Consider the following 20,464-nt stretch of genomic DNA (forward strand, 5'->3'; position numbering starts at 1 on the left):
TGGAAGAGTAGTAGTGTAGATGAGCCCTCAGTAACTCTGTCTTTTAACCCTCGCCACGCCAGTACTGTAAAATAATGAGACTAAAACAGTTCTTTACTTATATGTATTTAATTTTGTCAATATTCATATTAATGTCTGACTTGCATACGTTTTTATCAGTTCAGTGTTTTTTAGCATTTTTTTTTAACTCCGTTACAAAGGAGTAAGGTCATGTCTGAATACTTCCCCTTAGTCCCCTCTCTCTCCCAGATGCCCAAACCAACCAACCAGCCCACCCTCCTTGCAGCTCTACAGCTAGGTACAAAAGCCTTGCCAGGCTGATGATACCCTGTTCTAATTCTGGACAGTCAGGTCATGCAAGAGGAGCTGGTTTGTCATCTGCCAATAATTAGATGGAGGCCGCGTCTATATGGGCAGCTTCTGTCGACAAAACTGGGCTTTTGTTGACAAAACTCGCCAAGCATCTATGTGGTTAAAGCGCTCTGTTGAGAGTTTTTCAACAAAGCTCAGCTGTTCAGTCAGCAGCGTTATTCCTGTTCCCAGTCATGTATAACACCTCTGTGGACAGTATTTTGTCAACAGGGTGCCCATATAGACACTACTGTTGACAGAGAGGGCTTCTGATTCCCCTAGCTGCCCTGTTTGCAGAGCTTCTGGTCAGCCATTCTGTTGAGCGAGGGGAGGGCAGTGTAGCTGCTCTCTGTTGACAGAGCGGATTGCTCTTTTGATCCGCCTTTGTGTGTAGGCACAATCTTTCGACAGACATACTGCTGAGGTTTCTCTGTCGACAGTGACTTCTGTTGACAGAGGCTGCCCGTGTAGACGTAGCTGGAGGTTGTATTGATGTGATGTGACAACTAATACCACTATTTTTGCTATTATCAGATAAAATAGAGTTTATACCATGTAATGTGTCCTGCTAATGAACTTTCAGTCAAGTGTAGTGAAGATAAATGCAGCTGTTGTTTGATTGTAATAGCTAAACATATCTTTTATGGTCTGTGACCTGTGTAGACCAGAAATCCAAAACCTCCCCCCAACTTTTTTCCCCAAAGCTTTATTTTAGTGATAATGTGATTATAAATGACTAGCACCTTTTGATTCATTTCTGGCTAATAATTGTGAAGATGAGTTGATAACCTAAAAAAATCAAATTTTAATTGGTTTTCCAGGACTATAGGAGAGAATGGGGGAAGTTTCACAAAATCAAACAAAGAATTGTTGACGCTCTAACTAATATATGGGTCTGTTTTGTTTTGTTGTAGGCTATATGTTGGATCCTAATGGAGAGAAGTGTGTAACTGCTCCTCGCCAAGTCTCTGCTTTGCATCATAAGGACGTAACTGTGTCCTTAGTTGCTGCAAGTGATGGTGCTACAGTATGTGTTACTGAAAGGGGGGATATATACTTGCTCACAGACTATCAGTGCAAGAAGATGGCTTCCAAGTATGTATATTTTTCCTTATATGGAAGTACAGTAAAAAGTTAGGCTGTGTCTAGATTGCCAACAACTGTCAGTAAAAGATACTCAAATTGAGCAATGCATTTGTGTATCCTTTGCCAACGATTCTGTTGGGAGAGGCTTTTCCAACATTTGGCTCCACACAGGGCCAAATGTCAGAAAAATGGTCTCTGTCAAGACATCCCCTCTTCCTTGTGGAATGAGGTATTCAGGGATGTCAACAGGATGTCCCTGACCGGCAGATCTCTTCCGAGAGATCTATAGTCTGGATGTGTGTTCTGTTGACAAAACTTCTGTCGACAGAAGCCTGCAGTCTAGACATAATCTTAGATTTACGTCTAATTTTCTCTTCCAGCAGTTGTCATTTCTGAATCCTCAGTCTTGTGTGTCAATTTGGTGATGATGGAGAAACTTCCATACTTATATGTAAACCCTTTAAAATACCTTCTAATTTAGAATAGGGAGAAGAAAATAATCTCAAATGTGACAGTTTGTTTATTTTAAATTAAGGTGACTTAAGTCACTGACATTTAGTTATTTTCTTAAAGAATGGTTGCTTCATCTGGAATAGTTTAAAGTCAAGAAACCAACTGAGAGTTTAAAAAAGCAGAAAGCTTCTTTTGTTTTTCTACAATTAATAAAAGTCGTGTTGTGGAGGATCTGATTTACTAATTCTAAGAACTTAAACAATGCCATCCAGATTTTCAAAGGTTTTTCAGGCACTCCATGATGCGGGATTTTCAAATGCACCTAAGCAAACTCCTCTTAGACCGCACCCCCTCACAGTATCATCATCATCCCAGCCCTTTATATTTCCCAGAGTGTTTGGTGCAGCGCTCCAGCAGCTATTTAAAGGACTCTCTGCTGTAACTGCTGGGAGAGCCAAATTTTTGCATCCTTAGTAGAAGTTTATTTAATGCTCACTTACATGATTTTTGGGCTGTGAATATTGATCTCTCAGTCTGGAATACAAGTCTTGGTGTCAGTAACTTTACTTATTCCCTAGTCTACTGTAAACAGGCTACCTTTGTGCCTAGTTTGTATTTCTGTGTCTACTCCTTACAAAGCTGTGTAGACATCCTTTAGAACATTGTGTGGCAGTCTGTATTGCAAAGGATGGGAGGGGGATAGTCTTTTTTTTACTTATTTCTGGGTCAGTTGGTCAAGTGGTTCAGTTTGTGATGGCGAAATTCAACAAAAAGTAAAGATGAATTGATAACTAATTTTGTTGTACTCATGTTGTGCTGTGTGACTTTATTTCCTCCTGACAACAGAAGTACCTTAAAAAAAAATTCTGGTATTCCAAATCTGTCTGGAGCAGCTGTAATTCTTACCTATAGCTCTTAAGCTTGAGGTTTATTGTCCACCAGGTTTTTACATGGTTCTGTTTCTAAGGACTGGTGGACATACTACAGGGGAAAATTAATCGTATTAATAATAAAACTATGTATATTACCTTAGCTGCTTTTTAAAGTGCTTCTCTAAACACAAGATCTCAGTTTCTGTGACACTTCCTTATACATGTTAATGTATTTGTAAAACTATTGATGATACCTTTGCTTTTGTGTTCACTCAGACAATTGAATCTAAAAAAGATTCTTGTTAATGGGGGATATTTGGAATACAAGATGGATCCTCAACATCTAAAAGAAAATGGGGGTCAAAAGACTTGCATTCTTGCCCTGGATGAAGCTGGAAGAGTAAGTTGTCTGCTTAATATATTAATTCTTAATATAGAATAATTAATTCTTAATTAATTCTTAATTAATTAATATATTAATTCTTTTGAAATGAGACGTGTATCGAAAGGGATCGATAAATTGAGAGCAGAACCATTTGGGGCTTTTCGTTTTTAAACTTTTCTTTTTGATGTGGGATATGGATGTCATCTGAATTCTGAGAGGCTGTCCCCTGGTTGAAAAATTCATCATAGTTACTCCTCTGCCCTGACTTCTACTTTTTTCCACTGTCTTCTCCGCGCCTGCCATTTTCAGTTTCTTCCCAGAACTGTCTCCCTGTTCCATATTACTTTCAGTTTCTTGACGTTGCAAACAGAACTTGATGGGTGGAGTGCTTTTTGTATTGTATTGAGAAAATTAATACCTACCAAAGACCACTTTTTAGGTCCTAACATTTTTTTTTTCTGTTCTGTGTTCATTGTTTTCCTAAGTACATAATGTTACATTTAATATTTGTCAGGATGTTAGTCTAAATTATCATGTTGAGAGGCAAGTATTATGATCTGAAAATGTCCATCCCTCTTGGACAAAGCTGCTATAACAGTGCACCATAGGCTGAAACCTCTGTTTTGTGTGTCTTCTGTTTTCAAGCATGACCAAAGCCCATTTTAAAGCCGTTACCTTAGAGACACACTAACTCTCATTTAACATGTAGTTATGTTCCTGAAAAATGTTACTTCATCCAATTTCCCCATAAGAGTGTAAAGTGTGTGTGTTGGGGGTGGGAAGGGGAGAGGAGTAAGTTCCAAAGAAAATCTTTTATCGGGAAAACAAAAAGCAGTATATACGTTGCAAGGTTTTTAAACAAACAATTCAGTACTGCTGTGAAGCTTGGTTGAGGTGGTGTAGTCAGAGGGTGGAATATTTCCCTGGGGAGTGTCTTGCTATTAAAAGAACTGGAGGGCCATCACGTTACTGTCTATCCCAGGAAAAGTGCTCAGTAGGATTCTCTTGGAGAGAATGAAGACAGAAATTGATAGACAGCTCAGGGAAAAACAGGCCAGCTTCTAAAGTGACCGATCTTGTACTGACCAAACAGCAATTCTCAGAGTGGGCATAAAACAATCACTTGAGTGGAACTCTCCCTTGCACATAACCTTCATAGACTTTGAAAAAGCCTTTGACAGCATTGATAGGGACACTTTGTGGAAACTGCTGCAACACTGTGGCATCCCATCCAAAATTATTAACCTGATCTTTTCAATCTACGAACCCTCCCCATGCCAAGTTGTTCACAAAGGTGTTTTGACAGAATCCTTCAGCATACTGTCAGGAGTGCAACAAGGGTTCCTATTGTCACCTTTCAGTCTTGATCACAGTGGACAGGATTATGAGCAGGACAACAGATGGTCATCAACGAGGCATTCAGTGAGCACTTCTCAAACAGCTAGAGGACGCTTTGCCAATAATAATGCTCTCCTTTCACACCAACACAAAAGCATGGAAGAAAAGGTCACAACACTGGACAAAACTGCCTCAATGACTGAACTGAGCATTAACAGGGGAAAGACCAAGACAATGAGGATCAACCAGTCCAACAGCAATACCATCACACTGTGAGGGCATGACCTGGAAAATGTGGAGCAGTTCACCTACTTGGGGAGGATTGTGGACAGAGATGGAGGAACAGGTAAGGATATCAGTACCAGAAAAGGGAAAGCAAGAACTCCATTCAAGACTTTGTCCCATATGGAGTTCATAAATAATATCTGTGAAGACGAAACTGCTGATCCTCAACGCAAATATGGATGGATATGAGATGTGGCATACTAAGAAGTCTTCAAATCAGAAGCTACAGACATTCATAAACAGATGCCTGACATACATCCCTCGCATCAAATGGCAAGACTTTATCAGAAACAAGGAGCTTTGGAACAGAACAGGACAAGACCCACTTTACATTCAAATTAGGAGAAGAAAGTGTTTGATGGCTAGGGCATGCTCTCGGAAAATCATCATCCTGCATAGTCTGTCAAGCTCTAAAGTGTAACCTGCAAGGAAAATGCTAAAGAGGAAGACCTTGGACAGCGTGGAGAAGATCTACTGAGGCTGAAGGACAACAACTGGGATACTTCTGGAGTTAGCTAGAAGTTTTGTCCCGAGACAGAGTGCAGTGGAGAAGACTTGTAGATGACTTATGCTCCACTCAGTATACAAGGGCTTAAGTCAAGTCTTGCTACGAAATGATGACCTAGCACTCATATGTGCCCTCAGGGGTTAACACATTGCTAGTAGTGTAGCATCACGCTCTACAAGGAAGCATGGACTAAGGCAGGAGGGAGAAAAAGCATAAGATATATGGCAATGGCTACAAGCACTTCCGTGCAGAAACTGAACATGATGATGATGAACCCACATTGTCCATCTGGGTAGTCCACTCTCTCTCCTATGTATGGTGCGTAAATGGTTGCACAGTGCCAAGGAGGGGTGTGTGTGACACACACACACACACACACACACACACACACACACACACATACACACACACACACAGAGTATGGGTTGTGTGTTTGTGTGAGAGAGAGAGGCTGACAGGTGTGTGTTGCCCCTTTAAGTGTGCTGGCTCCACTTCAAATATATTGCTCTTGAAAGTAGACCAGAAAGTCCAGCTAAGTCACAGCTACAGAGTCTTATTCTGCTTTGTGGAGATGGGGTATGAAGTGGGAGAGCTCTATTGAGGGGCATGAGCGCACCTTTCTCTGCCACTTCCCCCACCCAGCACAGCAAGCAGGAGGCTCCTGGGAACTGCTCCACTGCAGGCGGCAGGAGCAGCATGGCACTCCCAGGGAGTGAGAGCAGAGTTGCAGCCCGCCATGCTTCTAAATGCCCACAAGGACAGGCTGCTTTTCCAGAAAATTCTTTAAGTAGTGGACAAATCAGCCAGTCAAACAACATAATAAGGGAGCTGTGCACATCTTTAAATGAGCACGTGCTCTGATAGATAAGCTTCATATCCATTAACCTGGACAGCATTAAGTGAGGAGTTACTTATACAATGCATTATCTGTTTGGCTGCACTTAAAAGGTTACATGCCATACCAATGAATGCCTTAGTATATATATTTAATTGCAGATATTTGCATGTTTCTATAATGTGAAAATGCAGAAGAATTTACTGAAGATTTCCATAGTACAGCAGCTACTCCCTGAGATCGTCAAAAGTGCTCTGGAATTGGTTTACTGCAAGTTCTAAACTTGTGGCACCATCTAGTGGCATTTGTTTTTGTTTTAATGAAAATGTTGCAGTGGGAGAAAAATCTGAAAGTATGTGTGTGCATAAAGACTAGAAAGGCAAGACTGAACTGATGTTCCTCTCTGAATTTTTCTGTTTTCTCCCTTACAATACAACAAATCCCTGCTTTTTTATGATAAAGCAGATTTTAGATAGGTGCATCTAGTCTTTTAAATTAGATAATATTTTCTGAAAACGTTCATATGTATGCAGGCTCATGCTGTAACTGATATGACTCGTGAAGTTACCATGCCTGTGGGATCACCAGTGTGGCTATAATGTCTTGATTCCTAGAGAAGTTCAACCAATATGAATCAGCATAGCTCTGTTTATTTCAGTGGAGTTATGTCAATTTATGTCAGATAATGTGAAAGGAAAATGCAAACTCATAGTTTTGTGAGTATCAAGATTGTCTTAGGTGCAAATGACTGCGTGGAAGGGAGGGGGCCTCCTCCATGCTTTTCAGCACTGAATCAACATTTGTTGGTCTGGCCTTATCTCCCTGTCCACACTTAGTATTCGAAGGAAAGGAAACTTGCTACACAGCTTTTTACCTCTGTGACGTTACCAAGAGTACAAGCTGAACCAATGAATATCTGTATCCCCTCAGTTCACAATGATGGGGTGCATTTTACACTGCCTTGCCGTGAGAGCTACAACTTCTGGTCTGTTCATATGCAGCCTCCAGCATGCAAATTACTTCCACTTATGGTATATCAGTGCTATTGCCAGTCGCTTTTGAATTACACTGTAGAGTAACTGGCATATTCCCAGTTCCAGGCATTCTCCAGAAATCTACTGTCCAGTGCTTGTACATGCTCACATACTTTCATTTTAGTAATAGGAAAGTGATATGCACAACTTTTTTTATTTTCAAGTGGAGTTTCCCAAACACTTCAGTCAACTCCATATGGAGTCATAAAGGACAATAAAATGTATTACCTGTGAAAAGAGAGATTTTTTTTTTTTTTTTTTTTTTTAAAGTGCCAGTAATGAGGCATAAAAGTCACAATTGATTAAAAATAAAGTAAAAAGCAACTCAGGTCGAACTTAACAAGCTAGGTTAATTCTTTCAGCATGTGTTTCAGTAGACTTACTAGTTGAATTTCTTCAAAAACAACATCTGAGAAAGCAAGTCTTTGCCCACGAAAGCTTATGCTCCAAAATATCTGTTGGTCTATAAGGTGCCGTAGGCCTTCTTGTTTTTGAAGATACAGACTAACATGGCTACCTCTCTGATACTTGGTTGAATTTCTGGTAGTCAGGCTCCCTCCCTGAATCCAGTGCCATTTCAGTTTTTGTCCATGCCATAAGCAGGGAGAAAACGATAGAGAATTTGAGGTATCTGATCTCCCTTACAGTTCTTTCTCTTGCTTGAGAAAGATCTCTAATTGAGAGTCATGGGACAGCAGGTCTCTGTAGATGAAAACCCCATGCTATTTCTACGTTAAGACGTGGAATTTTTTTTTGCACCCCTACTCTTTCCTGCTAAAGCATGGCCACTTAAGCATAAGATGGTTCATTTGATTTTTTGACACCTGGCTGAGCTTTTGGTGAACCCTTTGTCTCTGTGATTTGTGACCTCTGAAAACATCTATTTGATGTGTGATGGCAGTCAAGAAAGCTAGCAGAATGTCAGGAACAATTAGTGAGGGGACAGATAAGACTGAAAATAGCATCATGCCTCTTGGGGGAAAAAAAAATCCATAGGACACCCACACTTTGAATGCAGCGTGCTGTTCTACTTGCCCTATTTCAAAAGAGATTCATTACAATTGGGAAATGTGCAGACAAGAGCTACAAAACTGGTGTATGGCAAAATTTATATAGGAGAAGAGATTAAGAAGACTGGAACAGGTCAACACTGAAAAGACACAACTAAGAATAGATAAGAAAGAGATCTATAAAATTATGAATAGTGTAGAGAATGTGAATAAAGAGATATTTACCACTTCTAGCAGAAGAACGGGGTTATTAATAAGCAGTACGTTTAACAAAAAACACGAGTAAGTACTTCTCACAATGTACAGTCAGTCTGTGGAACTCATTGCTAGGGTATATTGTGAAGGCAAAAACTATAATGTAGTTCAAAAAAGTAGTGCTATTAGCCAAGATGGTCAGGGAGCAGTTCCAAATGCTGGGGCTGTGTCTACACTAGCAAGTTATTTCAGAAAATCAGTCCCTTTTTCGAAAGAACACACGGCACGTTCACACAAATGCGCTCTTTCAATCCGAAATCGAAAGAATGTGGCTCATCTTCTGGAAGCCTTCTTCTGCTCCTAGCTCAGGAGGAGTGCCTCCTTTCAAAAACTTTTTTTGAAAGAAGCGTGTAGACACCCTGCAGGCCATTTTTTTTTTTCAAAAACAGTTCTCATGGTGCCAGATTTTCTAGTCTGTGGCCCGCTCTTTTGAAAGAGTTGGGGCTGTGTGTACACTTTCTATCAAATTGTGGATTGATCTTTGGATCCACTCTTGTGTGTGTGGATGCACTCTTTCGAAAGATCTTCTGGAAGATCATCTTTTGAAAGATCACTGTAGTGTAGATGTAGCCTGGGTGTCCAAGTCTCTGATGGCTGGGAGCTGGGATTAGATGACAGGATGGTTTGCTCAATAATTGCCCTATTTTATTCATTCCTTTGGAGCAGCTGGCACTGGCTGTCTGAAGACAGGTGATTGGCTTAGAAGGCCATTGGCTGTACTGGATCTTGCTATTCTTAATTTTCTTAAAGTTTAGAAAAAGCATTGAATTTTTTTGGTGGTGTTAGTCTGAAAGTTAAAGACAGGCATGTTGTGTCCTTGAAATGTGTTAGACTATCTTCACCATTTTAAAATGGATATCTTTTGAATGTTGCTTGGTATTAGACGAAAAGGGACTGGAAGACAAGTGTACCCAAATGAGAGGTGGAGTCTACTTGTCATTTTATGGGAATTTCCCTCATTAAGGACTAGTACACTTCTGCTTCTCCCTGTATAATATATTCCATTAGGATTTTATTGAAATGCAAGAAGAGGGAAAGTACAGCTGGAATTCTAATTGCTTCATAATCTAGCTGTTTGCTAGTAATTACTTCAGTTTTTTGCTGCTTTATTCTAAAAATGCAAATAGTAACGTTAGAATCCTACTTTTTTAGAATGGTAGTTGAAAGCAAAAACCATGGGTAGGAATACCAAATAAAGGTAAGTTATCTAGTGAAGTGCTTAAAAATCCTTAATGTGCAGGTAGTTTTTGATCTCTGAGCATCTTCCTTTACTGTTCACAGTGAATAAATAATTCCAAATAAATTTGCAAAATTAAAAATCCATAATCTCTCCTCTGTTTTCCAATAATTTTCAGATGGCATGTGCTTCTGGTTTAATAATGGTGTAGGGTACATCACTGTGACTTACTTTTTTCTATAGGTTTCTAATTCTCTAACATTTCCCTCTCCCATATATTCATATTGTAGGTGTTTTGCTGGAAGTCATCCAACAGTCCTGTGAAGCAGTGTCGATGGGTCTATGGCCGCCAAGTCTTCGTGTCTGATGTTGCTTTAAATAGGAATGAAATAATGTTTGTCACGCAGGATGGGGATGCTTTTACAGGAAAATGGGTGGAAGGAGAGAAAAAAACTTCTGAAAAGAAAGGTTAGCTTATGCTTTTAAAGTATTTTTGAAAGCAGATGCCAACATTTTACACGTATATTAGTTCAACAAATATCTATTTTCCTTATCTCTCGTCTTTCACTGAACATTTGTAATTCTTTTTGGATTTTATATTAGGATAGGAAATTTTCTCCTCTTATGCAGTGTCCCTGATATGTTTGTAGCATGTGATATGTCTACTTTTTCCATGATGGACAGGTAGATGAAAGAAATGGGAGAGGGTTTGCAATTTTCAGCTGTTTAACATTTTTTTTTTGCCTCCTTCCCCCAATGTTCAGTTTAACTTGTCTCTTGCCATTTTCAGTGGCCTTCTGGTGTACAAGTTGTATCCTTAGTAAACTCCTGTTGAAAAGGGTCATAGGTGTCCAACGTCTGTGAACGTTCCTGATCCTGAAATGTGCTGGATGTACAACCCTGGGAAACAGTATCCACTGTCAGTAAAAATTCATACAATTGAAAAGAGAATGTGTGTCCCCTCAAACTGCCCTGTTTCAGAGCGACTGCTTATATAGATCTGAAGGTTAGTTCAGTTTCCAAAACATGTCAGTCCTAGTATTCTTAGCTGAGCCTGCTGAATAAGGGTCCCTGCCTCAGGAGGAAGTGTTTAGTTTAGTTTTGTTTGTTTGTAATTAGAAACACCTGCTCAATAGTTGATTTGAAAACATTAGTTCTGTTCTCATGGACCTACTGAAAGTCCACAGATGGTAACTGCTTTGTCACCTCCAAGCTGGGTGGATTTGGACCTTCAGATAAATGGCCACATCTCATTTCCAGAAACTTAATGTCCAGTTTATAATTTCTGTTTTAAGCCTCCAGTCTTGCATTCCATTTTTTTTCCTTTCAAGATCTTCCCTTTCCTTTTCTCCTCAAAACACTGAGTTAACCTGTTTTTGTTTTCCGTTTTCCAAGGTTACATGCCATGGTAATTTTCTCGTCATCTCTGTTCTTCTTCTGGCCCTATAAATTGTGAGAACAGAGGAGTCTGTTTAATTTGGACCTACCACATAGCAGCACATGGTACACTGGTAGACTGCTGGGCTGGTGTTACAATTCTCTAATGCACCAAAATGTTTTCTTTCTTGAAAGATGTTGAACCAAAAGTGACCTGCATAGGGCTTGCCTGAGTTGCCTCAGTAAGGCCCAACTCCTGGAATGCTGCTCTATTTGCAATGCCTTCAAGCCTAGGACTTCGAAAGACAGAGCTCAGTGGTTGAAAGTACTACTAATGGAATCAGCCTTGCTCCCGGACGTTTCCCTGGCGGGAGCTCAGAGTGCTGCATCATTGGTGCAGAGCGCTCTGGCACCGTTAGTGCCGTTGGAAAGCTCCTGGCATTGAGAGCAGGACTTGGCGCCTAGCACCTCCCAGCGCTGTAAGAGCCAATCTCCAGTGCCTCGCAAAAAGAGGAGGTGGGACTCAGGTTGATCCCAAGAGGAGGAGGAGGCGATGGCAATCCTTGGGAGAGTGCACCAGATTGCACGGTGACCAGGATCATGAAGTGCGGGTGTTGACTCCAGTGCAAGGTGGGAGCTCGCATTCTCCCAGACTGCCCTCAACACTGGAGGCCTTTTGGAGGAGGCTTGCACTGCGCTAATCACGATGCCACTGCAGATACCGCACCGGGAGCCTTCATCACCCTAGATACAGGTGTCTGAACAGTATCCCGGGGCCCCGGCACGGTTCCTGATGCTGATGAGGCCCCCGCAAATGGTCGCCTCCCTTGGTGCCTCGCAGCAGACGGTGCAGGGCACACAGGAGCCGATAGGCAACACGGGATCCTCGGCACCGCTGCGGTCATTGGTGTCGAAGTCTGCATCAGAGTTGGACTCTTTCTACTCCAGCTCAGCTCGAAGCAGGAGTACAGGATCATCCCAATGCAGTAGGCATCGACACTGCCCACGGCGCCCAAGGTGCCCCACAGTGGCCTTTCTGGACTCTGTGAGCGATCCATGAGGCACAAGGATGGGCTGTGGGACTCCCAACTAGGGCGCCTGGCACTCCCCAACCGCCAAGATAGGCACCAACTGCTTCGTTGGGAGCCCCTCTGAGAGAACAGGCGGAGTCGTTGACACCAGCACCGATGACAGCGCCGTCACTGGCACCGTGCAGTCGGCACCGACCCAAATGTGAGCACTGCCCCTGCAGGCACCAGGACCTGTGGTACAATGGGCGCCGGCACTGACAGAACCGGTGCTGTCCCAAGTGCTAAGTGGCCCCGTCGTCACGGCACCATGCCATAGGCCACTTTGGGGCCCTTCATCCCAGACAGCGAGCACGGAAACGCAAACCACGGTGCCGGGCACTCAAATGAAGGTGCCTGAACCCCCCGCACCGATAGGCTTGAAGGGTACGATGCCCTTGTCCTTGTCCTCCCGAGGTGAGGCGTTGTTTGGATCCTCTGCATCCCCCATAATGGAGGATGGAGGGGCGTACCAGCAGTTATTGAGAAGGGTGGCCCAGGATCTGGGGGTGCAGGTGGAGGTGGTCAGGGATGAAATAGACCCTATTACAAACATTCTCTCCACATCTGGACCTACCAAGGTGGCATTGCCCATTATAAAGACAATTGCCAACAGAGCAAGGACAGAATATGGCAGACCCCGGCCTCCGCCTTACCCATGTCTAGAAAAAATGAGTGCTGGTATTTTGTTCCAGCCCAGAACAATGAACATCTGTTTCCCCCACCCTCCCCCTGACTCCCTGGTCATGGATGCTGTAAACAGGGAGAGGCAGGGGGTCCAGGGCCTCTCCCCTAAAAACAAAGAGGCCAAACGCTTAGACCTGTATGGTAGGAAAATTTATTCTACAGGTGGCCTTCAGTTGAGAATTGCTAACCAGCGAGCCATGGTCAGCAGACATGCATATAATATGGCCAACTCCATGGACTGCTTCACTGAGCTGCTCCCACCAGAGACCAAGTTGGGCTTTACGGCCCTGATGGAGAAGCAGATACTCGTATCTAGAGCAGCCCTACAGGCTGCACTAGATGCAGCCACCAGGGTCATGATCTCGGGTATAGCCATGAGAAGTGGGGCATGACTTCAGGTCTCAGGACTCTTGCAGGAAGTGCAGCAGTCCATACAGGACCTCCCCTTTGAGGGCCCCTCCTTATTTTCCGAAAAGACTGATAAGAGGCTTCATAGTATGAAGTACTTGCGGATCACCCTACTCTCACTGGGTCTCTATACACCGGCAATCCGGAGGAGACATTTTACCCCGAGACCCCAGTTTAGACAGTTCCCACAACAACGGGATGGGAACAGGAGAAGGGGTCTCCATAATAGGAGATGTCAGGTCTGCCAGACACAGGAGCAGAGCCGCCAGAAACCCGCATTGGGGGACTAAACACCAGTTTGATGGGGTGGTCGGGTGTGACACTCTGGCCAACTCTACAGTTCCAGCTCAATATTTATTTTCATCCCGCCTATCCCCATTCTACCATTCATGGTGCAGTATAACATTGGGCCTGTGGGTCCTCCGCACGGTTAAAAAGGGATATGCTATCCAGTTTTCTTTCTGCCGCCCTTCGCACCCCCACTATCCCTCTTCAGGGACCCCCTCTCATGAGACGACTCTCAGGCAGGAGGTAAAGGCCCTCCTACAAAAGGGGGCTATAGAGGAAGTTCCCCAGGAATTCCGGGAGCAGGGGTTTTACTCCCTTTATTTCCTAACTCCAAAAGCAAAAAGGGGATTACGGCCAATCTTGGACTTGTGAAACCTGAACAAATTTGTGAAAAAGTTTTGTATGATGTCTATGATAATTATCCATATGCTGGAACGAGGGGACTGGTTTGTCACTCTCGACTTACAGGGCGTGTATTTCCAAATAGCAGTCTGTCCAGATCACAGGATATTCCTCTGGTTTGTGCTAGGGAAGGACCATTACCAGTTCACAGTCCTTCCATTCGGCCTCTCCTCAGCCCCGAGAGTCTTTACCAAATGTATGTCAGTAGTGGCGGCCTTCCTACGCAGGCAGGGGTGCACCTCTTCCCCTACCTAGGCGACTGGCTGAGCCAAGGTCAGTCGCAGCAACCAGTGATGTGACACGTGCAGCTGATACGAGAGATATTTGACACACTAGACCTCCTAGTGAATGAGGCAAAGTCCGTGCTAGCCTCAACTCAGGTCATGGAGTTTGTGGGCGCTCGACTAGATGCAGAGCAAGCCAGGGCCTTTCTGCCCCAGAGCAGGGTCCAAGCTATGGCGTCTTCCATCCAAGGCCTGATCAGGTTCCCCACCACGATGGCCAGGGGATGCCTCAGACTGTTGGGCCACATGGCGATGTGCACGTTGGTAGTCCAGCATGCCAGGTTGCGAATGCGCCCCTTCCAACTGTGGCTTGCCTCAGTATACAGACCTGCGAGGGACAATATAGACAAGTTAGTAAGAGTAACAGTCCCCACCCGGAGTGTTAACGGCATTACACTGGTGGCTCGAGGCCCAGTCAGTCTGCATGGGATGGCCCTTCAATCCCCCACAGCTCTCCCTCTCCCTGGTCACAGATGCCTCGGACCTGGGCTGGGAGGCATACTTAGGGGACTGCCAGACTGAGGCCTGTGGACCAAGACCGATGCTCAGCTCCACGTAAACATGTGGAAGCTCAGAGTGGTTTGGCTGGCATGCAAAGTGTTTCAGAGCGAACTGAAAGAGCAGTGTGTCGCAGTCAGCACAGACAATACTACGGCAATGTACTACATAAACAAACAAGGAGGTGCACGCTTGTAACCCCTGTGTCTCAAGGCCCTCACACTCTGGGACTTCTGCATCCAGCATCAGATTCTCCTGAGGGCGTTCCACCTGCCTGGGGCTCACAACTCCCTAGCAGACTGTCTCAACACGTCTTTCATGGACCCCGAGTGGTCACTACAGACGGAAGTACTCAGCTCAATTTTCCAGTGGTGGGGACGTTCCCAGGTAGACCTCTTCGCCAGTCATCTTGACGCAAACGGCAGGACGATCTGCTCTTACGAGAACCAAAGCCCGGGCTGTTGGGCAGATGCCTTCAGCATTCGTTGGTCAGGACCCTTGCTTTACGCCTTCCCACCGATATCGCTCATCCACCGAATACTGCTGAAAATTCGGTTGAATCGAGCATTAATTATCTTGGTGGCCCCAGCTTGGGCTGGGCAACACTGGTACTCGACCCTCTTTGGAGATATCTGTTCACGACCTGGAGGTGCTTCCGATACGCCCAGACCTGCTAACACAGGAGGAGGGGAGGCTGCGTCACCCCAATCCCCAGGCACTGCATCTCACAGCATGGAGACTCCATGGCTGAGACTGGTCGAGATGGCCTGCTCCGAACCTGTCAGGGAAGTACTGTTGAACAGCAGGAAGCCCTCTACAAGGGTAACATATGTAGCCAAATGGAAGAGGTTTACCATATGGGCCACTCAAAGGGGGTTATCCCCGGGGAGGCCACAATACCTCGTATCCTAGACTACTTGCTCACCCTAAGCCAGACAGGGCTGTCACTATCCTCCCTGATGCGGCATTTCACCCAGGGCCTAGGATGTCATCGATCTTCTCAGACCCGGTGGCGAAAAGGTTCATGAAGGGAATGGAAAGGGTCAAACCAGAGGTTCGGGCCCCCCTGCCAACATGGGACCTTAATTTGGTATTGGCTAAGCTTATGGCTCCCCCATTTGAACCCCTCACCACCTGTTCCATGTTATTCCTTAGTTACCAGACAGCATTGCTGGTGGCCGTTACCTCAGCCAGAAGGGTATCGGAGCTCAGGGCCCTGATGGTGGACCCACTTTATATGCCGTTCCACAAAGATAAGGTCAGGCTGAGACCCCACCCGGCATTTCTGCCTCAAGCGGTCTCCCCCTTCCACATTAACCAAGACATTACCTTACTGGTATTCTATCCAAAGCCCCGTGCCTCCCGTAGGGAGCAGCGCTTACACACTCCCAAACCCTCCTGAAAGTCACAACGGTTTGTTCGTTGCAGTGGCAGACAGGATGAAGGGGCACCCAGTCTCTCTTCTCAGCTGATCTCCTGGATAGTGGCCTGAGTGGAAAGCGCTACAAACTGGCGGGGGTGCCCCCTCCCCCGATCAGGGCTCACTCCACCAGGGCACAGGCATCTTCTTCGGCATACTTGGCCAGGGTTCCTATCCAGGACATCTGCAGGGCGGCCACTTGCTCCTCCATTCACACGTTCTCAGCGCCTTACGCAGTAACGCAGCATGCATGGGAAGACGCAGCGGTGGGCAGGGCTGTTCTGCACTCCTTCTGGGGCTCTGACCCCGCTGACCTAGGCATTGGCTCGCATTCACCCAAATTGGAAGGCACATGAGCAATCGCTCGAAGACATAAAAACAGCTACCTGTTCTGTAACTGGTGTTCTTTGAGATGTGTTGCTTATGTCCATTCCAAAACCCCTCACACCTTCCCCTCTGTCGGAGTAGCTGGCAAGGAGGATCTGAGCGGAGGGCCGGTTGGGCGGCACATGTATGGGTGGTCATACAGGCACCACTCCAGGGGTACTGCACTGACCCTAGGGCTATAGCTTGGGCAAAAAGCTTCTGGCAGCTGAGCATGTGCCGGCGCACACCCAAATTGAAATGGACATGAGGAACACCTCTTGAAGAACACCAGTTACAGAACAAGTAACTGTCTTTTTCTGTACTGAGCCATTTTTTCTGAATTCTCTTAACGTTGGAGGATATTGTATTATTGGAGTGATACCTTTGGACAGCATCTAACTTCAGAGTTGTTTTGTTCTTGAATTTGGGTGTGTTCTTGATGGTTTTTTTTTTTAAATACAAACATTAGTGTTAAATCCAGAGTTTTGGTTAAATTTCAGTTAGAATAAGTTTATTGTGCTGGCCTAAATGTCCTTGGTAGTTTCAACTCATAGAATACTTTTTACTTCCTACTGTAGTATCTGTTGTATAGTATTTCTGCTAAATTATTTATATGTTCAATTCCAGAAGTGACTGCATTTCAGTGGTAGGTGGAATGATTTCCATCTACCGACACCTGGCAAAACACTTGTAAGATCCTTTTGGATAAAAAAGTGCTTCATAAATATAAACTAATAAGATATGTAAAGCTGTTTGGGTGATGCTGTGCTCAGCATTGCAGTACCTTAGTCCCTTTTGAAAGGGATACTTTGTCTCCTAAATTCCTTTAGAAAACGAGATGGGCTCCTAAATCAGTTAGGTTTTGCAATGCTGATTAAATACCTTTTAAATATTTATGATTATGTTCAGGCATGCTGTTACTGATTAGCCTTAATAGTGCTGACTGCAAAGTCCTCAGTCTCATCCTTGTTGACCCCTACACAGTGGGCTCGCACCAGTAATTAGTTTTGTCCTGTGTTTTATCAGTTAAATCTTAGTTAACCCTTCCATGTTTTTTCAATAACTCTCTTTTTTAACAGAAATTGTGTCAAACCTTCAGAATTCCTCATATGATGTGTCTTGTCACTATGATACAAACAGTGTGTATGAAAAAATTCGACTTGAGAAGGTTGCTTTTGTCCACAGAGCGGTTAGTGTTGCCTCAGAGCCTAATGGATGTAATTTTGCTGTTTTACAGTCAGATCCTAAAGCAAGGTATATTTCAGATATATCTATGGTTGTAATTTCAGTTGCTGAAAGCCCTGAGGGGGAGTGCATGTAAAAGAATTTTCCTGTTCTGTCTTCAGTTTCAATTAAAATTTCTACTTTACAAACATTCATCTTTGCTACTGCAGAGATCATAGTAAATCTGGTTGTCTTGGCTTTGTACTTGTTTGTAGACAACTATGTTGAGGTTGTTTAGACAAACCCCGCCCCCCATTAAGTAGGCTATATCTATACTGGAAATGCTGCAGTGTAGACACATAGTACAGTGATTGAAGGACTCTTGTTACTGGGAGGAACCCACCTCTGTGTGTCTTTGTACGGCAGCGTTATTTCAAAATGAGCTATTCCAGAAGAGATTTTTCAGAATGGCTTATTTTGAAATAGTGCATCTGCACACAAAATGCCTATTGAAATAGCACTCATATATTTTGAAAGCATACCCAGACACAATGGAGCTTAATTTAGATTAGAGCCCTTGGAAGTTCTATAGCCTATTTTGAAATAGCCCCTATTCGCTGTCTACACAGCTCCTATTCCGAAATATTTCAGAATAGGCACCATTCCTCGTATAATGAGGTTTACAAAATTGGAAATAAGTGGTCCGCTATTATTATATTGAAATTAATATTTATTATTATTTCAAATTTATTATAAATTATTTTGAAACAGTTGTTGCATTGTGTAGATGCTTGCAAAGTTATTTAGAAATAGTGGCCATTATTCTGAAGTAGTTTTGCTGTATAGATACACCTTGTGATGGCAGCAATGACGTTGTCAGGAGAATTCATCCCTTAGTCTAGCCAGAGTATGCATAGTGCTTAGGTCAGTTTAACTATGCATCTCAGAAGTGTGATTCTATTTTCCTGCACACCCCTGAGCAATATCGATAGACCTAGCTAAGTGGTGGGTGTAGACCAGCATTTAGTTTGTGCAAAGGTGTAATTTCAAGCCAAATGCTTATACTTACTTAAGTCTCCTTTAACATCTACCTTCTAATGTACTTTAACATTTGAAGTACTTCAAGTATCGTGGAAATCCTTCTTAATGTATAAGTTCCCTATTTCTCAGAGATGCCTTGTATAATGTGCAGCAGAAAAGTAGAAGTAATTTTTTTTTTTTAAATTAAACAAAGAATATTGTTTGAAATACAGATGGAATAAATGAAACATTGAAAAGTGCTCTGCTCTTGGCACTCTTACGTTAGATTTTTAGAATATCTGGTATACTGTTTAACGTGATTTTTGTTTATGACTTTCAGTAGATCAAAGATTCTTGCATTTCTGAATTATTTTAAGTACTTCCTAGTGAGAAGAATGACATGGGCTAACTTGCAGAGTGCTAACACTACTGATAACGTCATACAAAAATGGCTGGTTCCATATTTATAAAGAAAAAATGTGGTATTCTCTGGGCCTTTGAAAAATGTCAGAGGCTTATTTCATATATTTATGTATAGATATAGATGATGTAGAAATTTTGTAAGTAGTATATTATTAATAACAAGCTCTTTTATAACATTTTTTCATCAATTTAGTAGTTTTCATTGTAATAAAGAATAGGGTATGAACCTTTGCATAGTCTGTGTAGCATAGCTAAAAATTGATGTTCTTCATTTAAAACAAACCTGATAGATTTTAATATTTAACAAAGTAAAAGCAATGTCTTGTATTTATAGCCTATATGAAATTCCAAGTGTATCATCTTCAAATTTTGTTGAGGATTTTGGCAAATTGCTACGGGAAACAGATGAAATGGACAACATCCATGATGTGACTTTTCAGATTGGCACACGACTGATCCCTGCACACAAGTACATCTTGGCCATGCGTTCTGACTTCTTCAGGAAGCTGTTCATTTCAGATGACAATAGACTAGAGTGTCCAGATGTCTATCGTAAAGATGAAGATGCTGTAGGATGTGATCTCTTTATGATAGAGAAGGTTCATCCAGATTTGTTTACATACCTTCTGCAGTTCATATACATGGACACTTGTGACCTTTTGACTCACGGTTACAAACCAAGAATGATATATAAGGAAAAAACAGAGGAATATCAAGATAGTCTAATTTCTAACTTGAATAAAATGAGTTTCAGTGGAGATGTTAATGAAAAATCTGCATTTGAAGTTTACAGAAGTAATCAAGTGCACGTAGTAAATGAAAGAGAGACGAACAAACTGAAGTCTTCTAAAAAAGGCAAAGCTGTTGGTGAAGAAATCAACCCCATAAAAATGTTGCAGGGTGCTGCAAAGAAATTTGGTCTCAGCAATTTAAGTGTAAGGTGTGTTACAATTTTGCTTTTTCAGCATCTGCTTTAGTTGGTGGTTGCTTCCCCCCATTTCTCCTCTTGTCTAGAAAATGGAAGGATTTTAATCCCAGTGTCGTTTGGTTTGACATGACTGACAGTTTGTTGCTATTTGTCACTTCCCCACATTTCACAGACCCACAGCATCTCTTAAGAGGAGTTTGAGGTCAGCATATTCTGACCCTTTTCTAGGAGATTACATCTACACTACAGCCATCTTTTGAAAGAAATTCTTCTGAAGATACCTTCTGAAAAAACTTCTTTCAAAAGAGAGAGTGTCTACTCACAAAGAAGAGGATTGTAAGATCGAGCCACTCTTTCGATTAGAGAGAGTCCACACAGCCCCTGCTCTTTGAAAAGAATGGGCCGTAGATTGAAAAGTCTAGTGCCACGAGGACTGCTCTTTCAAAAAAAAGGGCCTGCGGAGCATCTAGACATGCTTCCCCCCCACTCCCCCCCAAAGAAGCTTTCGAAAGAACGCGTTTTTCCTGATCCGGGAGCGGAAGA

General features: G+C 43.1%; 1 protein-coding gene across 1 annotated transcript in view; it reads left to right on the forward strand.

Annotated features, from left to right (window-relative positions):
- Window positions 1-20,464, forward strand: part of IBTK (inhibitor of Bruton tyrosine kinase) — a 111,306-nt gene that overhangs the window by 28,267 nt on the left and 62,575 nt on the right. The window contains exons 8-12 of the mRNA XM_074990977.1: window positions 1,266-1,446; window positions 3,039-3,162; window positions 9,880-10,057; window positions 17,466-17,640; window positions 19,328-19,933. Of these exons, the coding sequence (XP_074847078.1) occupies window positions 1,266-1,446; window positions 3,039-3,162; window positions 9,880-10,057; window positions 17,466-17,640; window positions 19,328-19,933 (1,264 nt within the window). The remainder of the gene's footprint in view (window positions 1-1,265; window positions 1,447-3,038; window positions 3,163-9,879; window positions 10,058-17,465; window positions 17,641-19,327; window positions 19,934-20,464) is intronic.

The sequence above is a fragment of the Carettochelys insculpta genome, chromosome 3 (assembly GCF_033958435.1).
Source record: "Carettochelys insculpta isolate YL-2023 chromosome 3, ASM3395843v1, whole genome shotgun sequence".
In the NCBI taxonomy this organism is placed as follows: domain Eukaryota; kingdom Metazoa; phylum Chordata; order Testudines; family Carettochelyidae; genus Carettochelys; species Carettochelys insculpta.